This window comes from Muscardinus avellanarius (genome assembly GCF_963383645.1).
Source record: "Muscardinus avellanarius genome assembly, chromosome: 5".
NCBI lineage: Eukaryota > Metazoa > Chordata > Mammalia > Rodentia > Gliridae > Muscardinus > Muscardinus avellanarius.
In genome coordinates, this window is record NC_137790.1 from 5963853 (window position 1) to 5989057 (window position 25205).

Here is a 25205-nt window from a genome sequence, read left to right on the forward strand (position 1 = left end):
CGTGTTTTCATTTCCTACCCTCCTTCGGGTAGGAAGTTTATGGAATTTCATAAACTTACCAAATTTCTTTTCTTTTTTTTTTTCAAAAATGGCTCCCAATTCATTTCTTAGAAACACAATCACTACTCTAAAGACAATCAGTTGGCCTTTAAAGGAGAGCTCTGTGCGCCTGTGGTGTGATCGAAATCAGCGGAGCCTTGGGCTAGGCTCACTTTGTAACTTAAGTGAATGATAAAAGTTTTATAGCCCAATAATCAACTGTGACAGCTACTCCCACTGGCTCCAAGACGCAGCAAAAATATATCCGGCGTTTTAAAATTGGCTTTTCATTTGTACGCACAGTGAATAAGAGAGGTCTGTGCTACTTAAACTGGTCATTGGTGTTCATTAGCACGGACAGCCTCAGCTCCTTAGCGAGGCCCTCTGCAACTCAGTGAGACCCTGTTTCAAAATAAAGAATAACAATTAGGGCCGGGGTGTGGCTTAGAGATAGAATGCCCTGGGTTCAATAGAAGTCTCTGGCTGCACGGCTTCAAAAGCTTGCCGAGATCCCTCACGCCTCGGCCACATTTCCCCGTTCTGACGTCTAATAAGTGAGAACTGAGTCAAGCACTTAGGACTAAGCACCCGGTAGTGACAGTTTCTGCTCATGAGTCATGGCCAGCGCCGTGACTGTTCAAGGTTAAGATTCACCGCCATCGTGACACAGCAAACGTCACCTCCCTGCAGATGGGCAGGTGTGGAGGCCAGCGGAGGGCTCTGCCAAGGGAACACGAGGTACCTCCCTTCCACCAGCTCACGAAGAGGAAGGGGCGGCACCACCGCTCCCCTGCTCCCAGGCGCACCTTTTCCTAGAAATCACATGCGCCCTCGTGCCCAAGAAATGGATCCTCAGCGCTGCCAGGCTCACGCCCTGGCCAAAGGGTGGGGGGGCCTTAATCAGGACCCACGCCCCTCCCGACAGGTGTTTGGCGCCAGGGTGCTCTAGCTACCTGGGATTGCTGAAGGCCCAGGCGCCAGAGGCCTACGAGTCCGCTCCTTCTCCCGGCTCTTCTCCTCCTTCTTCAGCCTCCTCTTCCTCTGCTTCCCCTTCTGCTCCCTCCTCCGCTACTTCTGTCGTCTTGTTTTTAACAAAAAATTATATCGTTATTGACATTATTGAGAAGCATAAAGACACAATGAGAGAAAGAAGAGATCTTACGTTAGAGGGCTCCCCAACAACTCACACGCCACACGCAGACACACACACCATCACACACACACACACACACACACACACTCCATCACACACACACATTCCATCTCTCACACACTCACCATGCACATGTGTAACACATCATACTACAGAAACCACACACATACACACACCACACACAAAGCCATCACCCTGAACTCCTTAATTCAGAAAGAAGATGCAGAAATGTGCTCATGAACTCTAATGAGTTTTAGGATTTCTCATAAAGAACATAAGCGTATAGTCTTCACTCATAGCCGCAAACTAAGTCTCGTCAAACTGCCTTAAAAAACCCCGAGGGGACACAGCTGGAAGAAAAAGGTGTGAAAAGAATGTCAGCAAAATGGAACTTTGCTGAGCCGGGCGCGGTGGGCACGCTTGTCATCCCAGCATTCCGGAGGCTGAGACCGGAGGATCGCGGTTCTCAGACAGCCTCGGCTACTTAGCGAGGCCCTCTGCAACTCAGTGACTCAGTTTCAAAATAAAGAATAAAAAATAGGCAGGCGTATAGCTCGGAGGTCAAATGCCCCTGGGTTCCATCCCCAGACCCGCAAAAAAAAAAAAAAAAAAAAAAAAAAAAAAGAATTTTGCCAGAAAGGATGAGCTGTTTAATGGATGGGATGGCTATATTTTGTTAAAAAGCCAATTTCCTTAATCCAGTGTTACCAGCAGCCTACATATCTGGAACTACTTCCAAGTTAACAGGAGGATGCTTTTTGTATTATTTTTAGATATAAAAAATGGAATTTTCAAAAACAGAAGCTTGCCGAACAAGAGAGATACAGAATTTTATTAGAAAGATATAATGAAAATCATGGTATAAAATCAGGTAGAAATAACCTTTAGGCCCCAAAATTGGGTTAAGTTTGATTTGTGTGTATGTGGTACGAGGGATTGAGCCCAGGGGTATTCTACTTCTGAACTTCATCCCCAGGCCTATTTTATTTTTTATTTGGAAACCGAGTCTCACTACATTGCTGAGCGCCTCACCAAATTGCTGAAGCTGCTCTCAAACATTCAATCCTCCCGTCTCGGCCTCCCAAGTACTGGCATGCATCACCATACCCATCTTAAGTTTGATATGTTAACATCAATAATGATGAGTTGGATTTATATTTACTGCGTCTCCAAAATATAGATACATTACATGAAAAATATAGATGACTAGAGTATCCATCGAGACTTGATAATTATGTGTGTACATGGGTGAGAATGCATGTGTGTGTTTGTGTGTATATCTTTGTGTAGCTAGTGATTATCTCTAGGTAATAGCATATACGCTATTTTTATTTTCTTTGTATTTTCTAAATTTTCTATAAAGATCATGAATTATTTTGTAATTTCAGAAATCAGCAGAAATATCTCTGGAAGAATTTCTTTTGATATTTGAGACCACATTTAACACTGATGACCTTGCACTGAAATACCAAGTCAGTACATGGGAGTTTTGCTAACTCTTCCTACCCTGGAATTCTCCATTTTAATTTAGTTCTGATTGGCCATTTAAAGCAATTAATCCAAAAATATGCAAGAACTGTATTCATAAAACTCTTGATTATAATGAACGTCACAGAGATCTAAGCAACTTTGGGCACTGGCACAAGAGTAGGAAGTCTGCCCAGGTCACTTGGCTCTAAGCAGGCAATTCTCTAACCAGATTCCTCTGAGCGTTGACATGGTTACGTCCCTATTAGGGTTTAAATGTTCAGATTCCAAATCCCAGCCCATACACGGCAGCCTCACCAGCAGGCAGCCGAGTAGAATTTCAATTCTGCGCCCTTGGGGGACACTTACAGCCTCTTCCGCCTTTACAAGACAAACAATGTGCTGCCCTCACTGAGGAGAGCTGGTGAGAATTATCATAACATTCCTCCCACAGCTTATTAGGAAACAGAACAAAATCTCTTGGACAGAAAAAAAATAATTATTTGATGTTTTCAAAATAAAACTTGTAGACTTGGAAGGATTTAACAAAACAGGAAGAGAACGGAGAAGGAGAGGGCGCCTGTGTGACACCTTCAAACCACGCTAAGAGCTAAGTAAGAGTTGGGGGGTTTTACCAAGCACAGGCTTCTGATATAAAATAAACTGTCTCTGAAGTTACATGGACTTTTTATTACTGGCGTGGAAACAGGACGGGCTCTTGCACCTGACTTCAGCTTGGTGAGATATCAGGTTCCCTAGGACACATGTCTAATCCCATGGTCCTCAGACTCGGCCAGGCATCTGTCACCTACGGGGCTTCTTCAAACACAGACTATTTTGCCTTGAAGTTTCTGGTCCAGAACTTGAGGCAGGACCCGAACGTGTGCACAGGAGTCCTCTCTTACCTGCAGGCGACGTGTTCCAAGCCCCCTAGAGGACTCGTGTGACCTCAGCGAGTTACAAACCACGTATATACTGCGCATATACACGCAACAACCAATGCCCGTGCCATCTGAATGTATCGTCACAGTGGCTGTCACTTTTGCAGTTGAAATGTGACAGCAAAGCTAGCGTGAATTTCTTCCTCCTTCCCAATTCAGATTTTTCCCTCGGGTAGATCTTGGCAACCTCAGTACAGAGTTTTCTTTCTTTCTTTCTTTGTTCCTAAGTCAAGAACTCTTGCCTTTTAGCTTTAGGACTTTAGGGTTGTTCTCTGTCGTATTCAAATTGCCGGCTCTGTTACTCTTTGTCTTTGGGGCCAGTGGTAAGTAAAACAAGGGTGACTTGAACACAAGCACTACAACATGGCACCAATCAATCTGATAACCAAGATGGCTGCTAAATGACCTATGGGCGGGTAGCATATACAACGTGGATACACATCAGGAGCAGGACGGCACAAGTTAAAACTGGCAAGTTGTTCACGTCTGCGGTTTTCCATTTAGTATTTTTAGACTGCAGATAAAGAAGGACCATTATATTTCTAAAGGCTCCCCAGAGGAAAGGTGCCACTGCTGGCCTAGGGATCCCACTTTGAGAACCTCGTCCATGGCCCATATCCTTCCTCCCAGATGACACTGACTGGTGCGCAGAGCACATTGGCGCTCACAGCTAGTAGGGTCGGCACATCACCACCCACCCACGCTCACCAGAGCTGCTTATATTTGTTCCCACACTTGAGTATGCAACTTAGAGTGTTGTTGCAATTACAGAGTTTATTTTTTTAATTTTTTATTGGTGCATTGTAGTCATCCATCTTAATGGGATAAAAGACTGTGGAGACACACATGCACACATCACCCAATTAGCCCTCACCTGATCCCCACCCCATTCCTCCCCATCCCTCCTTCCCATGCTTGGCTTAGTGATTGACTTTGATGTGTTTGTTTAAGTGCAGCATATGCTTTAGAGGTACATAATTTAAACATACAGCACGGGGGCGATGAATGTGAGCAGAAAAAGGACTCTCTGTCCTGTGTTCACTTCGGGGGATGCTTTGAAAGACGCAGTACATGTGAATCACCTTCAAAATCTGCCACCAAATTTGGCGTCAAGAAAGCTTGGAGTGGCTGGGAGAATTCATAAACCCTCACGCAGCTAGATTGCTTTGCACATGTCTTCAAATTTCTGCTCTACTGAAAGAAACTAAATCTGGAATTTCTAGACAGGTGAGTATGATTATGTTAGAAAAACAATTAGTCACTCTAATCCTTGCATTCCTGTTTAGAGAAAAAGTCCTAATATCTAAATAGCTGGTGGCAGATATACACTTACATATTTCAAGTTCACATAAGTGTTTAAGGCCCCTATTTTTTAAGATTTGCACTTTAATTCTTCAACTGGCGAAGCACGCTCCAGCTCCAATCACAGGCTGTGAGGTCTTTCACCACGCCTGGAACCTTGGCACAGGAACTCCAGAACAGGCTCTCTAAACAGGCACACTACAGCACATGTGCAGAGAATACTTTTCATTCCTAAACATTTTACCCTTTATGGCTTGTAATATTGTTTTATCATTTTTCTTTTAATCTTTTAATTGTACCTTATAATCATATCCCTGATCCCTGGTATCCCTAACTTTTTTTTTTTTTTTTTGGTGGTACTGGGGTTCCTGGAAGCCCTTCTACCTCCGGGCTACACTCCCGGACCTATTTTTTTTTTTTTTTTTTTGAAACAGGGTCTCTTAGCCAGTGTGGCTGGTTTCGAACCTGCGCGATCCTCCTGGCTTCGAACCTGCGCGATCCTCCTGTCTCCGCCTCCCAAGTGCGGGGATTACAAGCGTGCGCCACCACACCCATCCTTATCCCTAACTTTTTAATACATTCCCTTTATTTTCTGTAACTCTTAATCTTCTCTCCTTGTGAAACTTTATTTCAGTTGGCCTTAGTCTGCCTTTTTCATTGTAAGGCAATTCTTTCTTAAATTCTTTAGCTTGTTAGCCAGGCGTGGTGGCGCACGCTTGTAATCCCAGCATTCGGGAGGCTGAGACCGGAGGATCACGGTTCACAGCCAGCCTCAGCTACTTAGTGAGGCCCTCGGCGACTCAGTGAGACCCTGTTTCAAAATAAAGAATAAAAAAATAGGGCTGGGGGTATAGCACAGAGGTAGAATGCCCCTGGGTTCTATTCCTAGTACTGCAAAAAAAAAATAATAACTAAATAAATTCTCTTATGCTTTCTGTCTTCTCTCTAGCTCCCAGAAATAAGAGAAAACACGGGGCCTCGGCTTCCTCAGCCTGACCTATCGCACTGTGCATGACTTTCTCTACTTACATCCATTTTCCTGCAGTCGACACGATTTTGCTCTTCTTTGTGGCTGAGTAGAATTCCATCGTGTGGAATCCAGTGTGCACCCTGCACTTCTTTAATCCAGTCATCTGTTGACGTCACCCAGATCGGTCCCATAATTTGGCTACTGTGAACGGTGCTGCTTATTATAAGCATGAGTATGTTTTTATTTAGCTGACCACGCAAATCTGTTAAAGGGCAAAGACGCACCTACCTCTTCTGTTGCTCGTCCTCCCTCTTCTTCCTTGGGCCCATAAATCAAAATTAAGAAAAAATACAAATTCAAGTTAAGTTTTAAGTCAGATCTGAATATTAAGCAAACTGTAGTTGAAGCCCATCAAAATGAACAGCACGTTAATTTATAAGCTGCATAGACAGCGAAGCCTGGATAGTGGGTCCCCTCCGACTTCACGCATCCTATTAAAGCTCTTGGGATCTTATAAGCCTAGAGATTTTTCCTTAGTACTCAACTCCTGAGGAGATGTAATTGATTGGAAACGCTGCCTAATAATATGTATTGTTCTGTCTCTACAGCTGGCGCATACCGACGATCTATGGTTCGCCTAGTAAAATTTGGGTCATATATGTCATTTAAATTTTTCAACAAAAACTGTCTTTTCTTCCCTTATAACCTTATAATCATAACATTATTTCGGTTTTGAACCAACCAATAAAAGTAGACTAAAACTATTTCCTCTATCAGAACAAAATGATGGCATTTCTGAGCCGTGTAGTATTTAAACACCAGTTTCTGGGTAAGAAAAGAAAGCTGTGAGGTAACAGAGGGTGGGCCCCCCAAAACTCAGGTCTAGGTGCCCACCCACTACAGATTCCATTTCCCCCAGATCAAAATAATTGAACCAGCCGGGCATGGTGGCGCACGCTTGTCATCCCCGCGCTTGGGAGGCTGAGACAGGAGGATCGCACGGGTTCGAAGCCAGCCTCAGCTACTTAGTGAGGCTCTCAGCAATTTAGTGGGACCCTGTTTCCAAATAAAATATAAAATGGGTCTGGGAGTGTAGCCCGGAGGTAGAAAGCCACTGGGTTCCACCCCCAGTACCACCAAATAAATAAATAAATAAATAAATAAATAAAATGCTTTAAGAAGACTGCCAATAAAATAATATTTCTATGTTAAAAAAATAATAATAATAATTGAACCAGCTTGCATCTCCTAGAACTGCAACCCCAAGAAGGAAACAGAAGCTTTCCCATCCCTTCCCCGAACAGCCCTCTCTGGGGCCCGTGTGCTCCAGTGACTTCATTAAACAGACAGGTAGCACATCCATCCACGTGTGTGTGCGTGCATTTCTCTCCATCCTCCTCCTCCTCCTCTCTCCTCTCTCCTCTCTTTTTTCCCTAGTACTAAGGACTGAACCCAGAGCCCTACTTTTCTTTTTATTTTGAATAAGTCTAAGTTGTCACAGCTGGCCTCGAACCTGCAATCCTCCTGTCTCGGCCTCCCAAGTACTGGGACTACAGGCGTGCACCACCACGCTGGCTGCGAGGTGGCTCTTGGGAGCAGCCTTCGGAATCCCATCGCCCTGCACCCCAGGCACTGAGCTCCTGCACGCCGGCCCCGGGCCTGCACTCATCTGTATCACAGCCCTTCTCTGGACAGATGCGGACACTGAGACCACCAAGTTTAGTAAGCTGCCAAGGGTCAGAGGACAAGTCAGCAACGCAAATGGGACTCGCTCCGAGTCACCAGGTCACAACCTGGTGTCCTTCCCCTTCCGCCAGGCTGCCTGTCAAGATTAGTAACAGAACAAGCCAACGCAGAGGCCCGAGACGCTTCCACGTGCCCAGCCCGGCCCCACATCCCGGGCCAGTCCCACCACACCGCCGTCAGATCTCAGAGATGGCACGGAAGGCAGCTGGCCAAGCCCGAGCCGGCAGCCAAGGGGACTTTTCAGCACTGGGCATCTCTAAGTTAACTAATCTCTAAGTTAAACACTCCAGTGACACACCCAGTGTTAGTGCAAAAGCAAAGTCCAAGCCGGCGCGGTGGTGCATGCTTGTAATCCCAGGACTCGATGCTAAGACAAGAGGATCCCAGGTCCAAATACAGCCTCGGCAATTTAGTGAGGTCCTGCTGCAAAATAAAAAATAAAATGGGCTGGGCACGGTGGTGCGCTCTTATAAGGGAAAGCTGAGGCAGGAAGACCACAGGGTCAGAGCCAGCCTCAGCAATGTAGTGTTGTTACTGTTGTTGTTTGGTGGTACTGGGGATTGAACCCAGGGCATTCTACCTCTGAGCTAGGCCTCCAGCCATATTTTTTTATTCTTTATTTTGAAACAGAGTGTCACTAGGTTGCAGAGGCCCTCAGTAGCTGAGCCTAGCTATGAATTTGTGATCCTCCTGTCTCAGCCTCCCAAGTACTGGAATTACAAGCGCACATCACCACGCCCAGTCAGCTTCAGCAATTTAGTGAGGCTCTCAGAAACCTAGCAAGACCCTGTTTCCACTCAAGAATTAAAATCGGGCTGGGGGTATAGCTTGGAGGCAGAATGCCTCTGGGTTTGGTCCCTAGTACCGCCAAAAAATAAGTAAATAGATAAAATAAAATAGGACTATAGGTGTAGCTCAGAGATAGAATGCCCTGGGTTCAATCCCCAGCTCCACCCAACATTAAAAAAAAAAAAAAAAGGAAAGTCCAAGAAGAAAGGGGTCTGGCACCTCTGGCCAAATCCAGGCACTGCCACCACAGTGGGGCATGGGCCGGCCCAGGAGCAGGGGTCGGCCAGTAGAGATAGTAGGCTGGTGCCCCCCCCCACGTTAGAATAAATTAAATATTCTGAGTTAAATTCTTCATCCTCACACCTCTCTTCAGAACCTGTACTTTTGCTGGCTGGCTCCGGCAGGCTCTCTAGCTCTGATCTCTGTCCTTGCAAAAGGAGCTTTCCTCAAGACAGGTTTGGGAGGAAGCTGAGAGGGGAGACATCATGGTCCTGTAGCTAACGATGGAGAGGGCTTACAGATTTTCAGGCAAGACCTCTGGGGTTGCAAAGAATACAACTCAAAATAATTTTACCTTTCTAGTAAAAATAGGTTTACCTTGATGGAAGCCACACACAAACATAAACAAGTTACATTCCTCTAGCAATCTGTCAAGTGCTCCTGGCATTCCCACTAAAGTCCTCCCGTGGGGAGGCTGGGCCCACGCCTGCACCCACCCTGGCCACCGGCCTCCCTGGGCAGCCAAGGCCTCCCCGGCCCAGCTTCCAGCTTCACTTCCAGAATTTCTTGCACACGTGGCCCATCTGATCCCCTGTTATCTCCACTCTGACTTTACAAAACCAGTTTCCTTCCCCCACTAGCCCCACTGGTCACCCTGCGGCCCCAGAAGAGGGTCTCCATGTCTAGGATTTGCTGGGATCTGCTATTCCCTTGCCTGGAATTGAACTGCGCTTCAGTCTCCTCCCCAAGGCCCCCTTCTCATCCCAAGTTCTTGTTGGCACCCCACAAATACACCACACCTCCTGGGCTGTCTTCCCAGCAGGCAGGGCTTTGGGTGGCAGTGTTTGAGGAGTCACTGCTCAAAACCAACGGATAAGGATGCCTGCTGGACCAGAACAGTAACCTCAGCACGACAAATCACTGCCTCCTCAGCAGCTGCTCCTCCAGGCCTGGGATGGGGCTCCCGTGCTTCCCTGAGCCCTCTCTGCCCGTCCACAGTGGCCAGTGTACTGAGGACAAGCACTTGCCGCTCTCGCCGCTGCGTGGCCAGCATGCAGCACAATCCCGGCACCCAGAGGGGCAGAGCTGACGCCCAGAGGAGCATGGAAAGAAAGCACTCACGGTCTTCTCCTGGGACTCGGGGAGGCCGCCCGCATCTTCACCCTCCTCCTTCTGAGTCTCATTTTCTCCACCTTCTCCAGCTGTCTCTGTTCCCTGCTCATAAAAGAAACCCAGGGTATCAGTGACCTTAGGTAAGCTCCCAGGACAAGCCGGGACACACCGCGGCAGCTTTCTTCTTTAGAGCACGGTATACAGACAAAACAAACACATCCCTACTTCTGAGGTCACTTAGCTCTTCGAGCACATGCTCACCAAACCCGACATTGTGGGTGAAAGTGAATAGACAGATGTGCGTGTTTACAGTACTAAACTGCCTGAGCGAGGGGTTGTGATTCACCCATTTCAGGATAATGAGGATGACAGATACACAGATGGATGGAGATAAACAAGGCAGATAGGCAGGTCGACATGATGGATGGATGGATGGATGGATGGATGGATGGATGGATGGATGGATGGATGGATGGGACAGGATAGATGAGGACATAGCAGCCATCCTGGGGGACTGTGGATGGATGGATGGATGGATGGATGGATGATGGATGGATGGATGGATGGATGGATGGATGGATGGATGATGGATGGATGAATGAATAGATGGGATGAGACAGGGGCAGATGAAGACCAAGCAGCCATCCTGGAGACACTGGGTGGGTGGGTGGATGGATGGGACGGGGACAGATGAGGACCATCAGCCATGCTGGGGACACTGGCATGGGGGAAGGTGGTTAGGAAGCCCTTACCTCCGCCGTGCCCTCTGCCTCTCCCACAACATCACCATTGGGAAGAGAAGATCCTTCCTCAGGAGATTTTGTCGCCTGCATCAAAGAGGTGAGAATATTTCAGCATTTTCTTGAGGATTGTAATATGCATTTCAATGTTTGACTATTCAAATTACATCTGTCTTCATCTTGCACTTTTTGTTTGTATTTTGTTTTGTTTTGTTTGTGGTACTGAGGATGGAACCCAGGGGCATTCTACCTCTAAGCTACACCCCCAGCCCTGTTTTTATTCTTTATTTTGAAACAGGGTCTCACTGAGTTTCACAGGGCCTCACTAAGTAGTACCTGAGGCTGGCTGTGAACCTGCAATCCTCCTGTCTCAGCCTCCCAAAGGCTGGGATTACACCAGGCGTGGTGGCACATGTTTGTAATCCCAGCATTCGGGAGGCTGAGACCAGAGGATTGTGGTTCCCAGACAGCTTCAGCTACTTAGTGAGGCCCTCTGCAACTTAGACCCTATTTCAAAATAAAGAAGAAAAAATAGGGCAGGAGGTATAGCTCAGAGGTAGAATGACCCTGGGTTCCATCTCCACACCTGCAAAAAAAAAAAAAAAAAAAAAAAAACAAATACTAGAATTACAATCATGCTTCATCCTGTATTTTATTCACAACAGTACGGTGGCTGGAGTGGGCGATACAGTCATTACCACCCACACTTCAGAGAGAATATCGAAGTCTGTGCCTCTTACTTGATGCCCTTTGAACTTAAGAAGTGGTTCCCAGCGCTGTAAGATCTCAGCCTACTTTTATTACAAACACATTTCAAGTACATGGGAACAATAAGCCATGTACGCTCCCTCTATCTCCACTGTCCCACGAAATCAGGATTAAAAGCTTGACGTGTGCTGTGTATGGGCTCATGCCTGTAATGCCAGTACAGGGAGGCTGAGACAGGGGGATCACAGGTTCAAGGCCAGCCTCAACAACTTAGTGAGACCCTGTCTCAAAATAAAAAAAATAAGTTGGGCATGGTGGCAAACGCTTGTAATCCCAGTACTTGGGAGGCTGAGACATGAGGATTGAAGGTTCACAACCAGCCTCAGTTACTTAGTGAGGCCCTCCACAACTTAGTGAGACCCTGTTTCAAAATAAAGAATAAAAATAAATAGGGCTGGGGTGTAGCTCAGAGGTAGAATGCCCTGGGTTCAATCCCCAGTATCACAAAAAAAGTAAATAAAAAAATAAATAATAGGTCTAGGGGTATAGATCAGAGATAGAATGCCCCTAGGTTCAGCCTCCAAGAAAGGAAAGGAAAGGAAAGAATATAAAAGAAAAGAAAAAAAGAAAAGAAAAGAAAAAGAAAGAAAGAAAGAAAAGAAAAGAAAAGAAAAGAAAAGAAAAGAAAAGAAAAGAAAAGAAAAGAAAGCTGGTACATACCTAACTCTATGCTAATACATAAAGGCTAGTTTGGAGATGCTTGCTATCTCCCTTTGATTTTCGTGGGTTTTGAAACAGAAATAAGAACACACTGTGCATAACTTGATTTTCTATCTTAATATACAGTAAACATTTGTCCAGCGATATACTCATGCTATACAGTTCCAACTCATGCTTTTAACACCTGATTAATATTAAATATATAATAATTTATTCAAACATTGCCCAACTGATGGATGTTCAGAACATTCACATGTTTGTGCCTCTACAAATAACACTATATTGCACTGAGCAGTATGGTAAAGATCTTTTTCTTTAAAAAAGGTGACAGTAGCCGGGCGTGGTAGCACGTGCCTATAATCCCAGTTCTTGGGAGACGGAGACAGGAGGATTGCAGGCTCAAAGCCAACCTCAGCAACTTAGTGAGGCCCTCAGAAACTTAATGAGACCCTCTTTCAAAATTAAAAATAATTGCCAGTCATGGTGGCACATGCCTATAATCCCAGGACCTGGGAGACCGAGACAGGAGGATGGCGGGTTCAAGGCCAGCCTCGGCAATTTAGCAGAATCCTCAGCAATTTAGTGAAAGCGTCTCAATTTTTTTTTCTTAATTTTTTTAAGGGCCAGGGGTTTAGCTCATAGGTAGAACATCTCTGGGTACCACAAACTGGAGGAGTAGCCCGGGTTCAATCCCCTGTACAAGGGAGGAAAGAAGTGACCATGCCCTTTGTCTTTATCCTCACGACTAAGACAAGTGCTCTTTCTACTGTTTGCCAACATGTTGAAGGGGAAATGAGATTTCTTTTTTTTTTTTTCATTTATATTTTCCTAGGTACTATAAAGGAAGGGCATATTTTGTGTCTGTTTTAAACCACTTATATTTCCTGTTCAAATCAGTGCTTTCAAATGGTCTACCCATTTTTACTTAAATTATTCTTCTTTAATTGAGATTTTGGGAAGTTCTTTATGTAATGGAAATATTAGAGCGGAGCGCGGTGGCACAAACCTGTAATCCCAGCACTTGGGAGGCTGAGACAGGAAGATCCCAGGTTTGAGGACAGCAAGTATTGAGATTCTCATCAACCTAGCGAGATCCTGTTTCAAAACAATAAAAAGAGATAAGGGTGTAGCTCAGAGGCAGAATGCCTCTGGATTCAATCCCCAGTACCATAAAAAGAAAAGAAAATTAGTCCTTTGTTACAAGTGTTTTTCCAGTCTGTAACTGTTTACAAATTTTGTTGTAATATTTTTGTTCATTGTTTAGCCTTTCATATAAAAAAATCTAACTTTTATTGTCAAAAGTATATTTCTCGCCCAGCATGGTAGTGTACCCTTGTAATCCCAGTACTGGGAGGCTGTATATAAGAGAATCACAGGTTTGTGGCCAGCCTCAGTGATTTAGTGAGACCCTGTTGCAAAATAAAAATAAAATAGGGATGAGGGTGTAGCTTGGAGGTAGAATGTCCCTGGGTTCAACCCCCAGTGCCACAAAAAAGTACATTTTTATTACTTTGTACTGATTGTGAATATCTAGGCCTTCAATCCGCCCAGAATCTAATTTTGCATATGACAGGGGGTCTAAATGGTTTTCTTCCAGATGGATGGCAAATTATGTCTGTCCTAAACTGTCATTTCCCACTGAATTAATATGATATTTTTGTCATTTATTAAGATATATCCATGAATATATTTATTCGTTCCCATGACAATACATGGCTTTACCCACTGCTGCTTTTCACGCGATCTTTAATATTCACAAAGGCAAGTTGCTAACAAAGTCTACTGCTACAGAACTTTCTTGGCTTTTCTTAGACACTGTTCTAATAAATTTTAAGATCATTTTCCTTATTTCCGACAGTTATAAAATGGGATTTTTGTTGAAATAGCACTAAATACTTATATTAATTTGGAATATTTTCATTTCTTACGGTCAGTCACCCTAACTAGGAACGTGAAAGGTTCCTGCTTCTTCAGTCTCTGTTAGGGTCTCTCAGGATAAGATTAAATTCTTTATCTAGACCCTTTGAGCTTCTTGTTACATTTATTCCCAATCTTTTTTTTTTTTTTTTTTTTTTCTCGGTACTGGGGACAGAACCCAGGGGCATTCTACCACCAAACGACACCTCCAGCCCTATTTTTTATTCTTTATTTTGAAACAGGGTCTCACTGAGTTGCAAAGGGCCTCACTAAGTAGCTGAGGCTGGCTTCAAGCCTGCATAATCCTCCTGTCTCAGCCTCCCAAATGCTGGGATTATAAGCATGTGCCACCACGCTCGGCTTCCCAGTCATTTTATACAGATTTTCTTTCAGTACCAGGAACTGAACCTAGGGCCTCACAAATGTTAGACATGTGCCCTACCAATGAGATACATCCCCAGTTCTTTTTTTTTTAATTTTGAAACATGGTCTCCCTAAATTTCTCAGGCTGTCCTCAATCTTGGGATTTTTCTGCCTCAGCCTCCTGAGTAGCTGGGATTATATGTGTATACCTACTACACCTGGCTCCTTGTCCTAAATTTTTAAGTTAAACATTAATTTTACTAATTTTTACCTTTCTCTTTTAGTTATAAAAATATTCAAATCTAACAGATTACATGCAAGATATGAAAGGAAGGAAAGGCGGATTAATCCCTCTTTTTCCCAGATGGAGGCGACTGTCCCCTCCTAAATAAACAGTCTCAGTTTCTGCAAAGGGAATCTGATCTCTGGACATGAGGTCAACTGAATAGGGAGCTACTCTGAGAACAGGGGGTCAATGTGGAGTTCACCTCCTGAAAGAAAGGAAGCTCCCATCCCCTTCCTCACCTGCACCTTGACCAATGATATGCCCTCACTTAACACCACCACCACCATCATCGCCACCACCACCACCATCACCACCAACAACAACATTACCAACACTACTACCACTACCACCACCATTACCAACATCACCACCTCTACCATCACCATCTCCAACATTACCAACATTACTGCCACTACCATCATCACCACCACAACCACCATCACCAACATCACCATCACCACCACCACCATCACCATCATCACCACCAACATCAACACCATTACCACCACTACCACCACCACTAATCACCACCACATCACCATCTCCAACATCACTACCACTACCATCATCACCACCACAACCACCATCACCAACATCACCATCACCACCACCACCACCATTACCATCACCATCAACACCATCACCATCAACACCATCACCACCAACAACACCATCACTACCAACACTACCACCAAATCCATATCACCAACAACAACACCATTATCACCTCCACTATCACCATCATCACTACCATCACTAACTACTACCACCACCATTACCATCACCACCATCATTTCCATCACCATCACTATAACTTCAAGTTATTTTTCTTTTTCTCTTTCTTCTCTCTCTTTCTCTCTCTCTAAACCAACAGAAAAAGCCCACAATCCAAGATTCCTAAAATCCAATGATTTCTTTGTTTCTACACTAAAGCCTTCCCCATACAGAAAGCCACACCCACAGACATAGGACTCTAATCAATTTTTTAGTACTTTGTCTTAAATAAATGGAGGGTCACCAGATATCAGAGAAAAACACAAGACATAAAAATAAAAAGGAAAATAAATGGAAAAATATCATACTTAGAGAAAATACAGGATGCAAAGGGTTAAAGAATGTTTTTAAAAACTGTTTGAAACTACATTTAATAAAATCAGAGTTCAGAAAAATAATCTTATATAAAAAGAAAGCTATTAGAATACATCCACAAAAAAAAACAAAAGGCTCTAGAGAAGCAAAAATATGATAGAGAAAATGAAAAACTAACAGAGGAGGTAAAGCAGAAAGTTAAAGAAATATTGCAGAAAAGAACACAGAGATGAGAGAAAAAGAATAAGACAATTAGAGAATTAGTTCAAGAGGTCCAGCCTTCAAATGTAAATAGTTTCAAAAAGAAAAAAGATAGCAACTAAAGGAAAATGAACCCATAGAAAGAATCCCCCCAACATGTCCCTTTTCAGACCAGCGGGACATGACTCTCCAAAGTCACAGGTCCCAGCAGCTTCCCAGTACAAACAACGAAGGTGCCTAGACCAGGCGCCTCATCACACAGCTTCAGAACAAAAAAGAGAGCCCTAACACCTCTCAGAACGGGGAAAGACAAGACCAGGCAGACACAAGGCTCAGGAGACAGACTATCACAGCAACTCGGGAAGTTGGAAGAGTACGGACAGTCCCCACGGGGACTCTGCAGCTACAAAATGGTGGGAGAAACCAAGGAAGGGGAGATGTTCCCTGACAAGTGACATTCGACCAGGGCTCACTCTTTTTTTTTTATGTACTGGAAATTGAACCCAGAGGCAGTCTACCTCCAAGCTACACCCCCAGACTGATTTTATTTCTTATTTGAAACCAAGGTCTTGCTAGGTTGATGTGAGTCTCACAATTTACTGAGGCTGTGCTCAAGCCTGTGATTGACAGGTCCAGCCTGTCAGTGGTGGGGCTGACAGGAAGGTTGAGTGCCGACGGCCGGAACAGAAACACACAAGCCGGGAGTCGTGTCAAGCAGGATCTCGTTTATTTCTGTCAGGCAACCCAATTTAAAGCAAAAAACTGCAAGGGGGATTTCCAACAGGAAACTATTCTAACCTATCAAGCTAAAGGTCACTCTTGCATGTGTAAAGTACATAACTTGCAGCCAATCATTATCCAGTGCACGAGGGGTTCACAAGCACGGAAGCATTATTTGAGCCAATAAGGCTCAACATCACCAAATTGGGCTAGCGGGGGCAAGGAGAGTAGTTACGCCCTCCATATCCACTCGGCGCTACATGTTGCAGATTCATTCATCGGAAGTTCAGGTGGTTGTGCAGACCTGCACTCGACGCTACATGTAGTCCATTCATCGGAAGTTCTGTCAGGCGGTTTGAGCAGACCCCAACATGTGATCCTCCTGTCTCAACCTCCCAAGTATAGGATTACAAGACTGCACCAAGCCGGGTGCGGTGACGCACGCTTGTAATTCCCGTGCTCAGGAGGCTGAGACAAGAGGATCGTACAGGTTTGAAGGCAGCCTCAGCTGGTTTAAGAGACCCTGTTTCCAAATAAAATACAAAATCGGTCTGGGAGTGTAGCCCAGAGGTAGAAGGCCCCTGGGTTCCATCCCCAGAACCACTAAATAAATAAATAAATAAGGAAAGAAAGAAAGAAAGAAAGAAAGAAAGAAAGAAAGAAAGAAAGAAAGAAAGAAAGATTGTACCACCATGTCCAGTCCAATGATACAAGATTAAGATAATCCTTGTAAGACTCTGACCTTTCAATATTATACATGTATTAATTTGATTAAAATTGTTTTTAGCTGGGTGTGGTGGCGCACGCTTGTAATCCCAGAGTTTAGGAGGCTGAGACAGGAGGATCGCACAGGTTCGAAGCCAGCCTCAGCTACTTAGTGAGACCCTGTTTCCAAGTAAATTATAAAATAGGGCTGGGGTTGTAGCCCAAAGGTAGAGATCCTCTGGGTTCCACCCAGAGTACCACAAAAAATTGTTTTTAATATTTTTTAAATCCTTTCAAAGAGAAATGAAAATATATATTGCCTTTTGCATAGGAGAAATAAGTTCAAGAGATCCATTGCACAACACGATGATCACACATGTGGAGAGTTAATCAAGTGTCCAAGACTTGGTAGAAAAACAAGCTCAAGGAGACTTGGGATGGTAAATACATCAGGAAGACAACTGCCTCTTTCAGGTCACCTTTCCCGGACAGAAACCTTAATTGCTAAGGAAAACTGAAAATCATCATAAATAGGGGACTCGATTTTCCCTTTTCTCACAGGAGTTAGCCATTCCCTTGGGAACAGGAATTAAGAAGGCCCAGGTGGCTCGCAACGGTGGTCACGCAAAATATGCAGCCTGAGGGCTACACTGCCCACTGTCTACTTAAGGACTCTCTGAAGACTGCAGGCTCTGAAGCCTCACCCGTGGGGAGAGCTCGTACCCACCCTGGACCAATCAGGACTCTGGCTGGCTGGCTGCCGGGACTTCCCAGCCTGCAACGCCAGATGTTGCTAACCCTGATTTAAGAAGTATACACACTGTATATGGCACTCTGTAAGAATGCCCATTTTTTTGTCTGTCTGTCTGTCTATCTGTCTGTCTGTCGGTGTATGTGTCTATGCGTGAGTGGTAACGAGAACAGAACCCAAGTACATTCTACCTCTGAGCTACACCCTCAGTCCTAGTGTGAGTGGGGGGGGGGTAGCTTGGGATTGAACCCAGAGGAAATCTACCTTTGAGCTACACCCCATCCCGATTTTATTTCTTATTTGGAAACAGGGTTTCATTAAGTCAATTCAAGTCTCACCACTTGCTGAAACTGTTTTCGAACCTATAATTCTCCTGTCTCAACCCCCCAAGTACAGGGATTACAGGCATGCGCCACCATGCCTGGCTTATTATTTTTATTTTGAAACAGGACCTCACTGAGTTGTGGAGGGCCTCACTAGGTAGCTGAGACGGGCAGCGAACCTGCCATCCTCCCATCTCAGCCTCCCAAGTACTGGGATTACAAGCGTGTGTCACCAGGCCCAGTTTGTTTGTTTCGGAGTCTTTTTTTGTTTTATTCTTGTACTGGGGATTGAACTCAGGGTCACTACCTCTGAGATAACACCCCCAGTCCAATTTAATTTTTTTTATTTTGAAACAGTCTCGCTAAGTTTCTGAGGGTCTCATTGATTTGCTGAAGCTGCCCTTAAACCTGCAATCCTCCTGTCTCAGCTTCCCCAGGACTGGGATTAGAGGTGTCGCCACGACTCCCAGCCAGTATGGGCATTTTGAAAATCACTGAGAGAAGATTTTTTGTTTTGTTTTGTTTTTTGTTGTTTTTGTTTGTTTGTTTGTTTGTTTGTTTTTGGTGGTACTGGGGTTCCTGGAAGCCCTTCTACCTCCAGGCTACACTCCCAGACCTATTTTTACATTTTTATTTGGAAATAGGGTCTCTTAAGCCAGCGCGCACGGCTGGCTTCAAACCTGCGCGATCCTCCTGTCTCGGCCTCCCAAGCGCGGGGATTACAAGTGTGCACCACCACGCCCGGCTCAAGATTGTTTTTTTGATAGTGAGGATACTCACTATAAGAAACCGGGTGTAGTGGCATACACGTGTAATCCCAGTACGTGGGAGGCTGAGACAGGAGGATTGCAGGTTTGAGAACAGCCTCAGCAAGTAGTGAGATTATCATCAACCTAGTGAGACACCGTTTCTAATAAAAATAAACTAGGTCTGGGGATGTAGCTCAGAGTAGAATGAGTTTAGGTTTAATCCCCAGTGCCACAAAAAACAAAAACTATAAGAATCCGAGGTGATGCATGTATTAATAGGCTCGATTTAGCCATTCCACCAATGTATTCATATTTCAAAACATATACATAATAAATACTTATTCTGTCAATGAAAAAATAAAATATCAAAGGAAAATATACATCAGGTCAGAGGAATTTATGTACTACAGAAATTCATCTTACTAAATTTTCTTCATAGCACAACAGAATCAGAAACTAATTTTTTTAAGGTAGAAACTAATTTTTTAAATAGAACCCAGTAGTTCTAAGGTCAAGGAGATTAGACGTGCTCATCTCTGGAAAGCAAAGCCGGGCACCGGGTCAGCAGGATAAATGTTATAAGCCTCTCAGAGAACAATTCGGTAGAATGTTTCATATCCATAATGATGCACTTTCATCTCACTACAGGAATGTCTCGGAATTTATCCTAAGGAAATATATTCCTAAAGAAAGAACACTATTTCCCGGCAGCAACCGCTGCAGAGTTATTTACAATAAATAATGGTGAACAACCAAAGGTTCAAAATTGTAAACACAGTAAAACAAATGATGTCCTATTTTACCCTGATAGCATATATAAATTATTTAAATGACTGTTATAACACTGTAACAGCATACGCACATTTATGACACATTAATAATAATTTTAAATGTAGGACTATGCAGACAGGCAGAGTGGCACGGGCCTATAATCTTAGTACTTGGGAGTCTAAGACAAGAGAATTGCAGGTTCAAGTCCAGCCTCAGCAACTTAGCAAGGCCCTACACAACATAGTGAAACCCTATTTCAAAATAAAAAATAAAATAGGGCTGGGGAGCCGGGCGTGGTGGCGCACGCTTGTAATCCCCGAGCTTGGGAGGCAGAGACAGGAGGATCGCGCAGGTTCAAAGCCAGCCGCGCTGGCTTAAGAGACCCTGTTTCAAAAATATAAAATAGGTCTGGGAGTGTAGCCCGGAGGTAGAAGGGCTTCCAGGAACCCCAGTACCACCAAAAAAAAAAAAAAAAAATAGGGCTGGGGGTATAGCTCAGAGTTAGAATGTCCCTAGGTTCAATCTCTAATAAATATATGATATATATAATGTCACATATATGTCAATTGTCATATGTCAGTGAGAGTATCTGACAAAAGTCTTAAGTGATTATTGTGAAGACTAGAGCTACATGAAAAAAATCTTAAGGCTACAATAAAAAAAAAGAAGTAAAGAAGATCTCAATGGAAAGAAATGGGGAAAACACGATTCCCGAGATTTCAGTGAGTAGGGAGAACACGCTTTCCTCCTACCCTCTCTCCCGTCTCTATCGTGGTTCTTGGTGCAGAGGGTGGCTTAAGACTTTGATCTATGGTAGCCGGGCATGGTGGCGCACGCTCGCTCGTCATCCCAGCACTCGAGAGGCTGAGACCGGAGGATGGCGGTTCACGGACAGCCTCAGCTACTTAGCGAGGCCCTCTACAACTCAGTGAGACCCTGTTTCAAAACAAAGAATAAAAAATAGGGCAGGGGGTGTAGCTCGGAGGTCAAATGCCCCTGGGTTCCATCCCCAGACCCGCAAAAAAAAAAAAAAAAAAAAAAAAAAAAATTTTTTGACCTATGTTAAAACTCCAAAGTTTTACCACCTTATTATTGACTAGTCATAAAAAAAATTCACGTCTGTTAGAAACACTCTTAATAGGTCTTTAGATGGGAAACAGGACACTCCCCCGCCCACCACCAGTGGTGTAGGGTCTGGAGAGGGGGTTGGGAATCAGCAGGAATAGGGGAGATGCCTACTGAGAGACAGAGGGCCGGTTACAGGATGGGAGGAGTCAGGCACCGTGGCCCACGCCTGCAATCCCAGTACTTGAGGAGCTGAGACAGGAGGATCACAGGTTTGAGGCCAGCTTCAGCAAGTGAGACTATTTCAAAATAAAAAAGCCAGGCGTGGCGGCGCACACTTGTAATCCTAGCATTTGGGAGGCCCAGACAGGAGGATCATCAGCCTGAGCTACTTAGTGAGACCCTGTGCAACTCAGTGCGTCCATTTCAAAATAAAGAATTAAAAATAGGGCTGGGGGTGGAGCTCGGAGGTAGAATAACTCTGAGTTCCATTCCCGTTTTGTATATTTAGGAATGCACTTAAGATTACTACAGGGCCTCACACATGCTAGGCTGAGCTGTATCCCCAGTCCTGATATTTGTTAAGTTTCTAAATATTATAAAATTCACTATAACCATGAAAACATAGCAAAAATATGAAAAGCACAACTTTGAACTTTGTGTGTGTGTGTGTGTGTTTGTGTGTGGTGTGTGTGGTACTGGGGGGTGGAACCCAGGGGCTTTCTACCTCCAGGCTACACCCCCAGACCTATTTTATAATTTATTTGGAAACAGGGTCTCTCTAAGTTGCTGAGAGCCTCACTAAGTAGCTGAGTCTAGCTTTGAACCTGTGCGATCCTCCTGTCTCAGCCTCCCAAGCACTGGGATCACAAGCGTGCACCACCACGCCCGGCAACTTTGAACTTTTTTTAGTAAAAATTCTTCATTATCTCTATGCATACGAATTTCCTGGGAGCAAGACTATATTAAAATCACGTTAAGTCAGGCGTGGTGGCGCACTCTTGTAATCCCCGTGATTGGAAGGCAGAGACAGGAGGATCATGCAGGTTCGAAGTCAGCCTTGCTGGCTTAAGAGACCCTGTTTCAAAATAAAAATATAAAAAATAGGTGTCTGGGAGTGTAGCCCAGAGGTAAAAGGGTTTCCAGGAACCCCAGTACCACCAAAAAAAAAAAAAAAAAAAAAAATCACATTAAGCCTGGCATGGTGGCGCATGCTTGTTATCTCAGTACTTGGGTGGCTGAGACCGGAGGATCACAGGTTCATGGCCAGCCTCATTTACTTGGTGAGGCCCTCCGCAACTTAGTGAGACCTTGTTTCAAAATAAAGAATAAAAAATCAGGCTGAGAGTGTGGCTTGGAAATAGAATGCCCCTGGGTTCCATCCCCAGTGCCCTACACACCAAAATAAATAAATAAATAAATAAATAAATAAATAAGTAAATAAATAACAATAAAGAATGAAAAATCGGGCTGAAGGTATAGGCCAGAGGTAGAATGCCCCTGGATTCCATCCCCAGACCCGCAAAAAAAATAAATAAATAAAAAATAAAATGAAAATAAAGATCATCATGCTAAATTAAACAGTACTGTTTGTCTATTTGAATTCCCATTTATTTTACCCTGCATTGAACTGCAATGGGGATCCGAACTTACCTTGGAGCCTGGAGGGGGGGCCAAGCCAAGGAAGGAATAAATAATATTCTCTTCTTTTGCAGAGAAGAAAGAGTCAAAATCCTTGAAACAAAGAGAGAGAAGGTTTAAACGCACTGTGCACTGGTGAGCCAGTGTGTTCACCCCACCTGCTCCTTTATGCTCATTAGTCACCAGGTGAGACACCAAAGGCCGCCCCAAAGGTGACGAAGCCCAAAGGTTAAGAATCAACCCATAAACTGTACGTTTGGGGTTTTTGTTTGTTTTGGCTTTTGGTTTTGGGGGTTTTTTTGTGTGTGGTACTTGGGATGGATCCCAAGGACATTCTTCCTCCAAGTTATACCCCCAGCCCTATTTTTTATTCTTTATTTTAAAACAGGCTCTCAATGAGCTGCAAAGGGCCTCACCAGGCTTGCATTTGTTTTTGATACACTTTCATTGTGCCTGTCTTGCACACATGTGCACACACATACACACGCGCTGCTCATACTCAGGAGTTACTGACAAGACCCACATCCACCCAGTAAGTGGCGTTTCCAAAGTTCTACAGCTTTAACCTGTTGACTAATTTGTCCTTTGGCCTGTAGATTTGGACCTGACTCGCCCGGGATTATTTCTCCACTTGTTCCCATAGAGCCCTGAGGCCCAGACCCACCTCAGGCCCTGCCAGTACCAGAAGCCATAGGACTGGGGAAACAGAGAGGGGCTTGTTTTGGGCAAAATGGGAAGAGCTCCAGAGTGGTCTGGGATGTGTACCAGACTGAAATCTAATGCACCCAAAGCTCGCTCCCACCCGGGCCCACGGTCAGCCTCCACAGGGCAGGCCCCGCGGGTCCAGCCCAAAACCAACCCCCAGGAGTGCAGCTGTCAACTGCTCGGAAGAGTTTCATTTTTCATAAAGAAAACATAAGAGATCCGCCTCCAGACTGCTTTAGTTGGGCTCCTCGCCGTCACTGGGCGATGGTACAGTCTCAACAGTGTTGCCAAAAGACTCGCAGTGCTGCAGGAGCTGGTCCCAGCTCCTAGAGGACGACGCTCCTATGACTGGGCCATGGCGTGGCCGGCCCGGTTACTGTGGGCAGAGACGCTTAAGACCACACGCAGAAGGGGTAAATGGTACGTATTCCTGTGTACTGGTCTTAGCCAAAGCTTTATTATTTCCCTGTCGGTTGTCCGGCTCTGTCAAGGATAGACTTTATTCTTCTGTACTGAATGTGCTGTAGAAAGCTGCCTCAATTCTTGAAGGGAATATTAGGTTATGGGTAAATGCAAGAACGAAGGCATCAAAAATTCTGCCTGTTGTGGAACCTACACTTCCTTTTTCATATAATGTGCCTTTATTGGTGCATTATGGTCTTGCATCATGTTGACAGTGATGACTGCATACAGTACTTGTGCCCCCAGGGCCCCTTTCCACTTCCCAATACCGAGGACTGAGATCGACGCTGTATAGTCACTTGTGCCCACTTAGTCAATGACAGTATGTCCATTAATGAGCCTCAGTTTCCCCTCTCCTCTTCCCTTAGACCACCTCTGCCTCCATGGAGGTGTCTCCTCCATTGTCTGGAGTCCCTCTGGTATCCCAATTACTCCCTAGCTTGTGCATATTATAGAAAACATAGGGCCCTTCACCTTTCTGTGACTGGCTGATCTCACTTAACATAATGCTCTCCAGGTCCTTCCATTTCTTGCAAATAACATAATTTTGTTCTTTATTGCTGAGTAGAATTCCATTGGGTGGATATCCCATAATTTGTAATCCATTCAGCTGTTGATGGACACTGGGTTTGGAACCCACACTTTCTGAGCACTGACCTTCCAGACCCCATCCACCCAGTGCCCAGCCAGCGTGCTCCTGAGGTCCCAGAGCCCAGGCAAGTGGCCACGGCCATGCCTGGCAGCGGGTCTAGTGAGCCCTGATTACGGCTATTCTAATCTGAAAATCCGGGTGTTCAAGGGATTGAGTCTTGGTAGCACACGCCTATAGTCCTAGTATTTGGGAGGCTGAAACAGGAGGATCACAGTTGAAGGATAGCCTCAGCAACTTTTAAAATAAAATATAGCAGCCACCACACGCCACGGGGGCAAGATGCCCAAAGCCCATTCTAAGCACCTTGGCTTCACAGGCAGAGTGGGCTACGTGTGTGAACACGCAAAGTTAGCACAGACAAAAAGGCCTAAGAATATCTTACATGGATGACTGAATCTTGCGTCAGCCAAGCTATGTGCAATTATTATTTGTTCAATAAATATTTTTGTGGTACTGCGGATGGAACCCAGGGGCATTCTACCTCCTAGCTACCCCCCCTGCCCTATTTGTTATTCTTTATTTTGAAACAGGGTCTCACTGAGTTGCAGAGGGCCTCACTAAGTAGCTGAGGCTGTCCGCGAACCATGATCTTCCGGTCTCAGCCTCCCAAAAGCTGGGATTACAAGTGTGCACCACCACACTCAGTCATTAAATATTTTTAAATGTTTAAGGAAATGGAAGTATTAACTCTCCCAATTTGATTATCACAAACTATAATTATTATATAGTATATATTATAAATAATATGTAATATTGAATCATAATATGGTACCCCATGAGTTTGTACAATTAGAATAAAAATTTTAAATAAAAAAGGATTGGAGGTATAGCTCGGAAGTAGAATGTCCCTGGGTTTAATCCCCCCAGTATCACCCAAAAAAAGTATATCTAATGGAAA

The 25205-nt window shown here is 44.6% G+C and overlaps 1 protein-coding gene across 2 annotated transcripts in view; it reads right to left on the reverse strand.

Moving 5' to 3' along the window:
* Positions 1-1024: 1024 nt before the first annotated feature.
* LOC308263256 (SH3 domain-binding glutamic acid-rich protein-like) overlaps positions 1025-25205 on the reverse strand; it is a gene marked incomplete at both ends in the record, with an annotated part of 63301 nt that continues 39120 nt past the window's right edge. The window contains 4 exons of one of the 2 annotated variants that reach the window (XM_080696198.1): positions 1025-1120; positions 6161-6190; positions 9749-9841; positions 22501-22581. In XM_080696198.1, the coding sequence (XP_080552324.1) occupies positions 1025-1120; positions 6161-6190; positions 9749-9841; positions 22501-22581 (300 nt within the window). The remainder of the gene's footprint in view (positions 1121-6160; positions 6191-9748; positions 9842-22500; positions 22582-25205) is intronic. The other variant, XM_080696199.1, reaches the window with a different exon arrangement.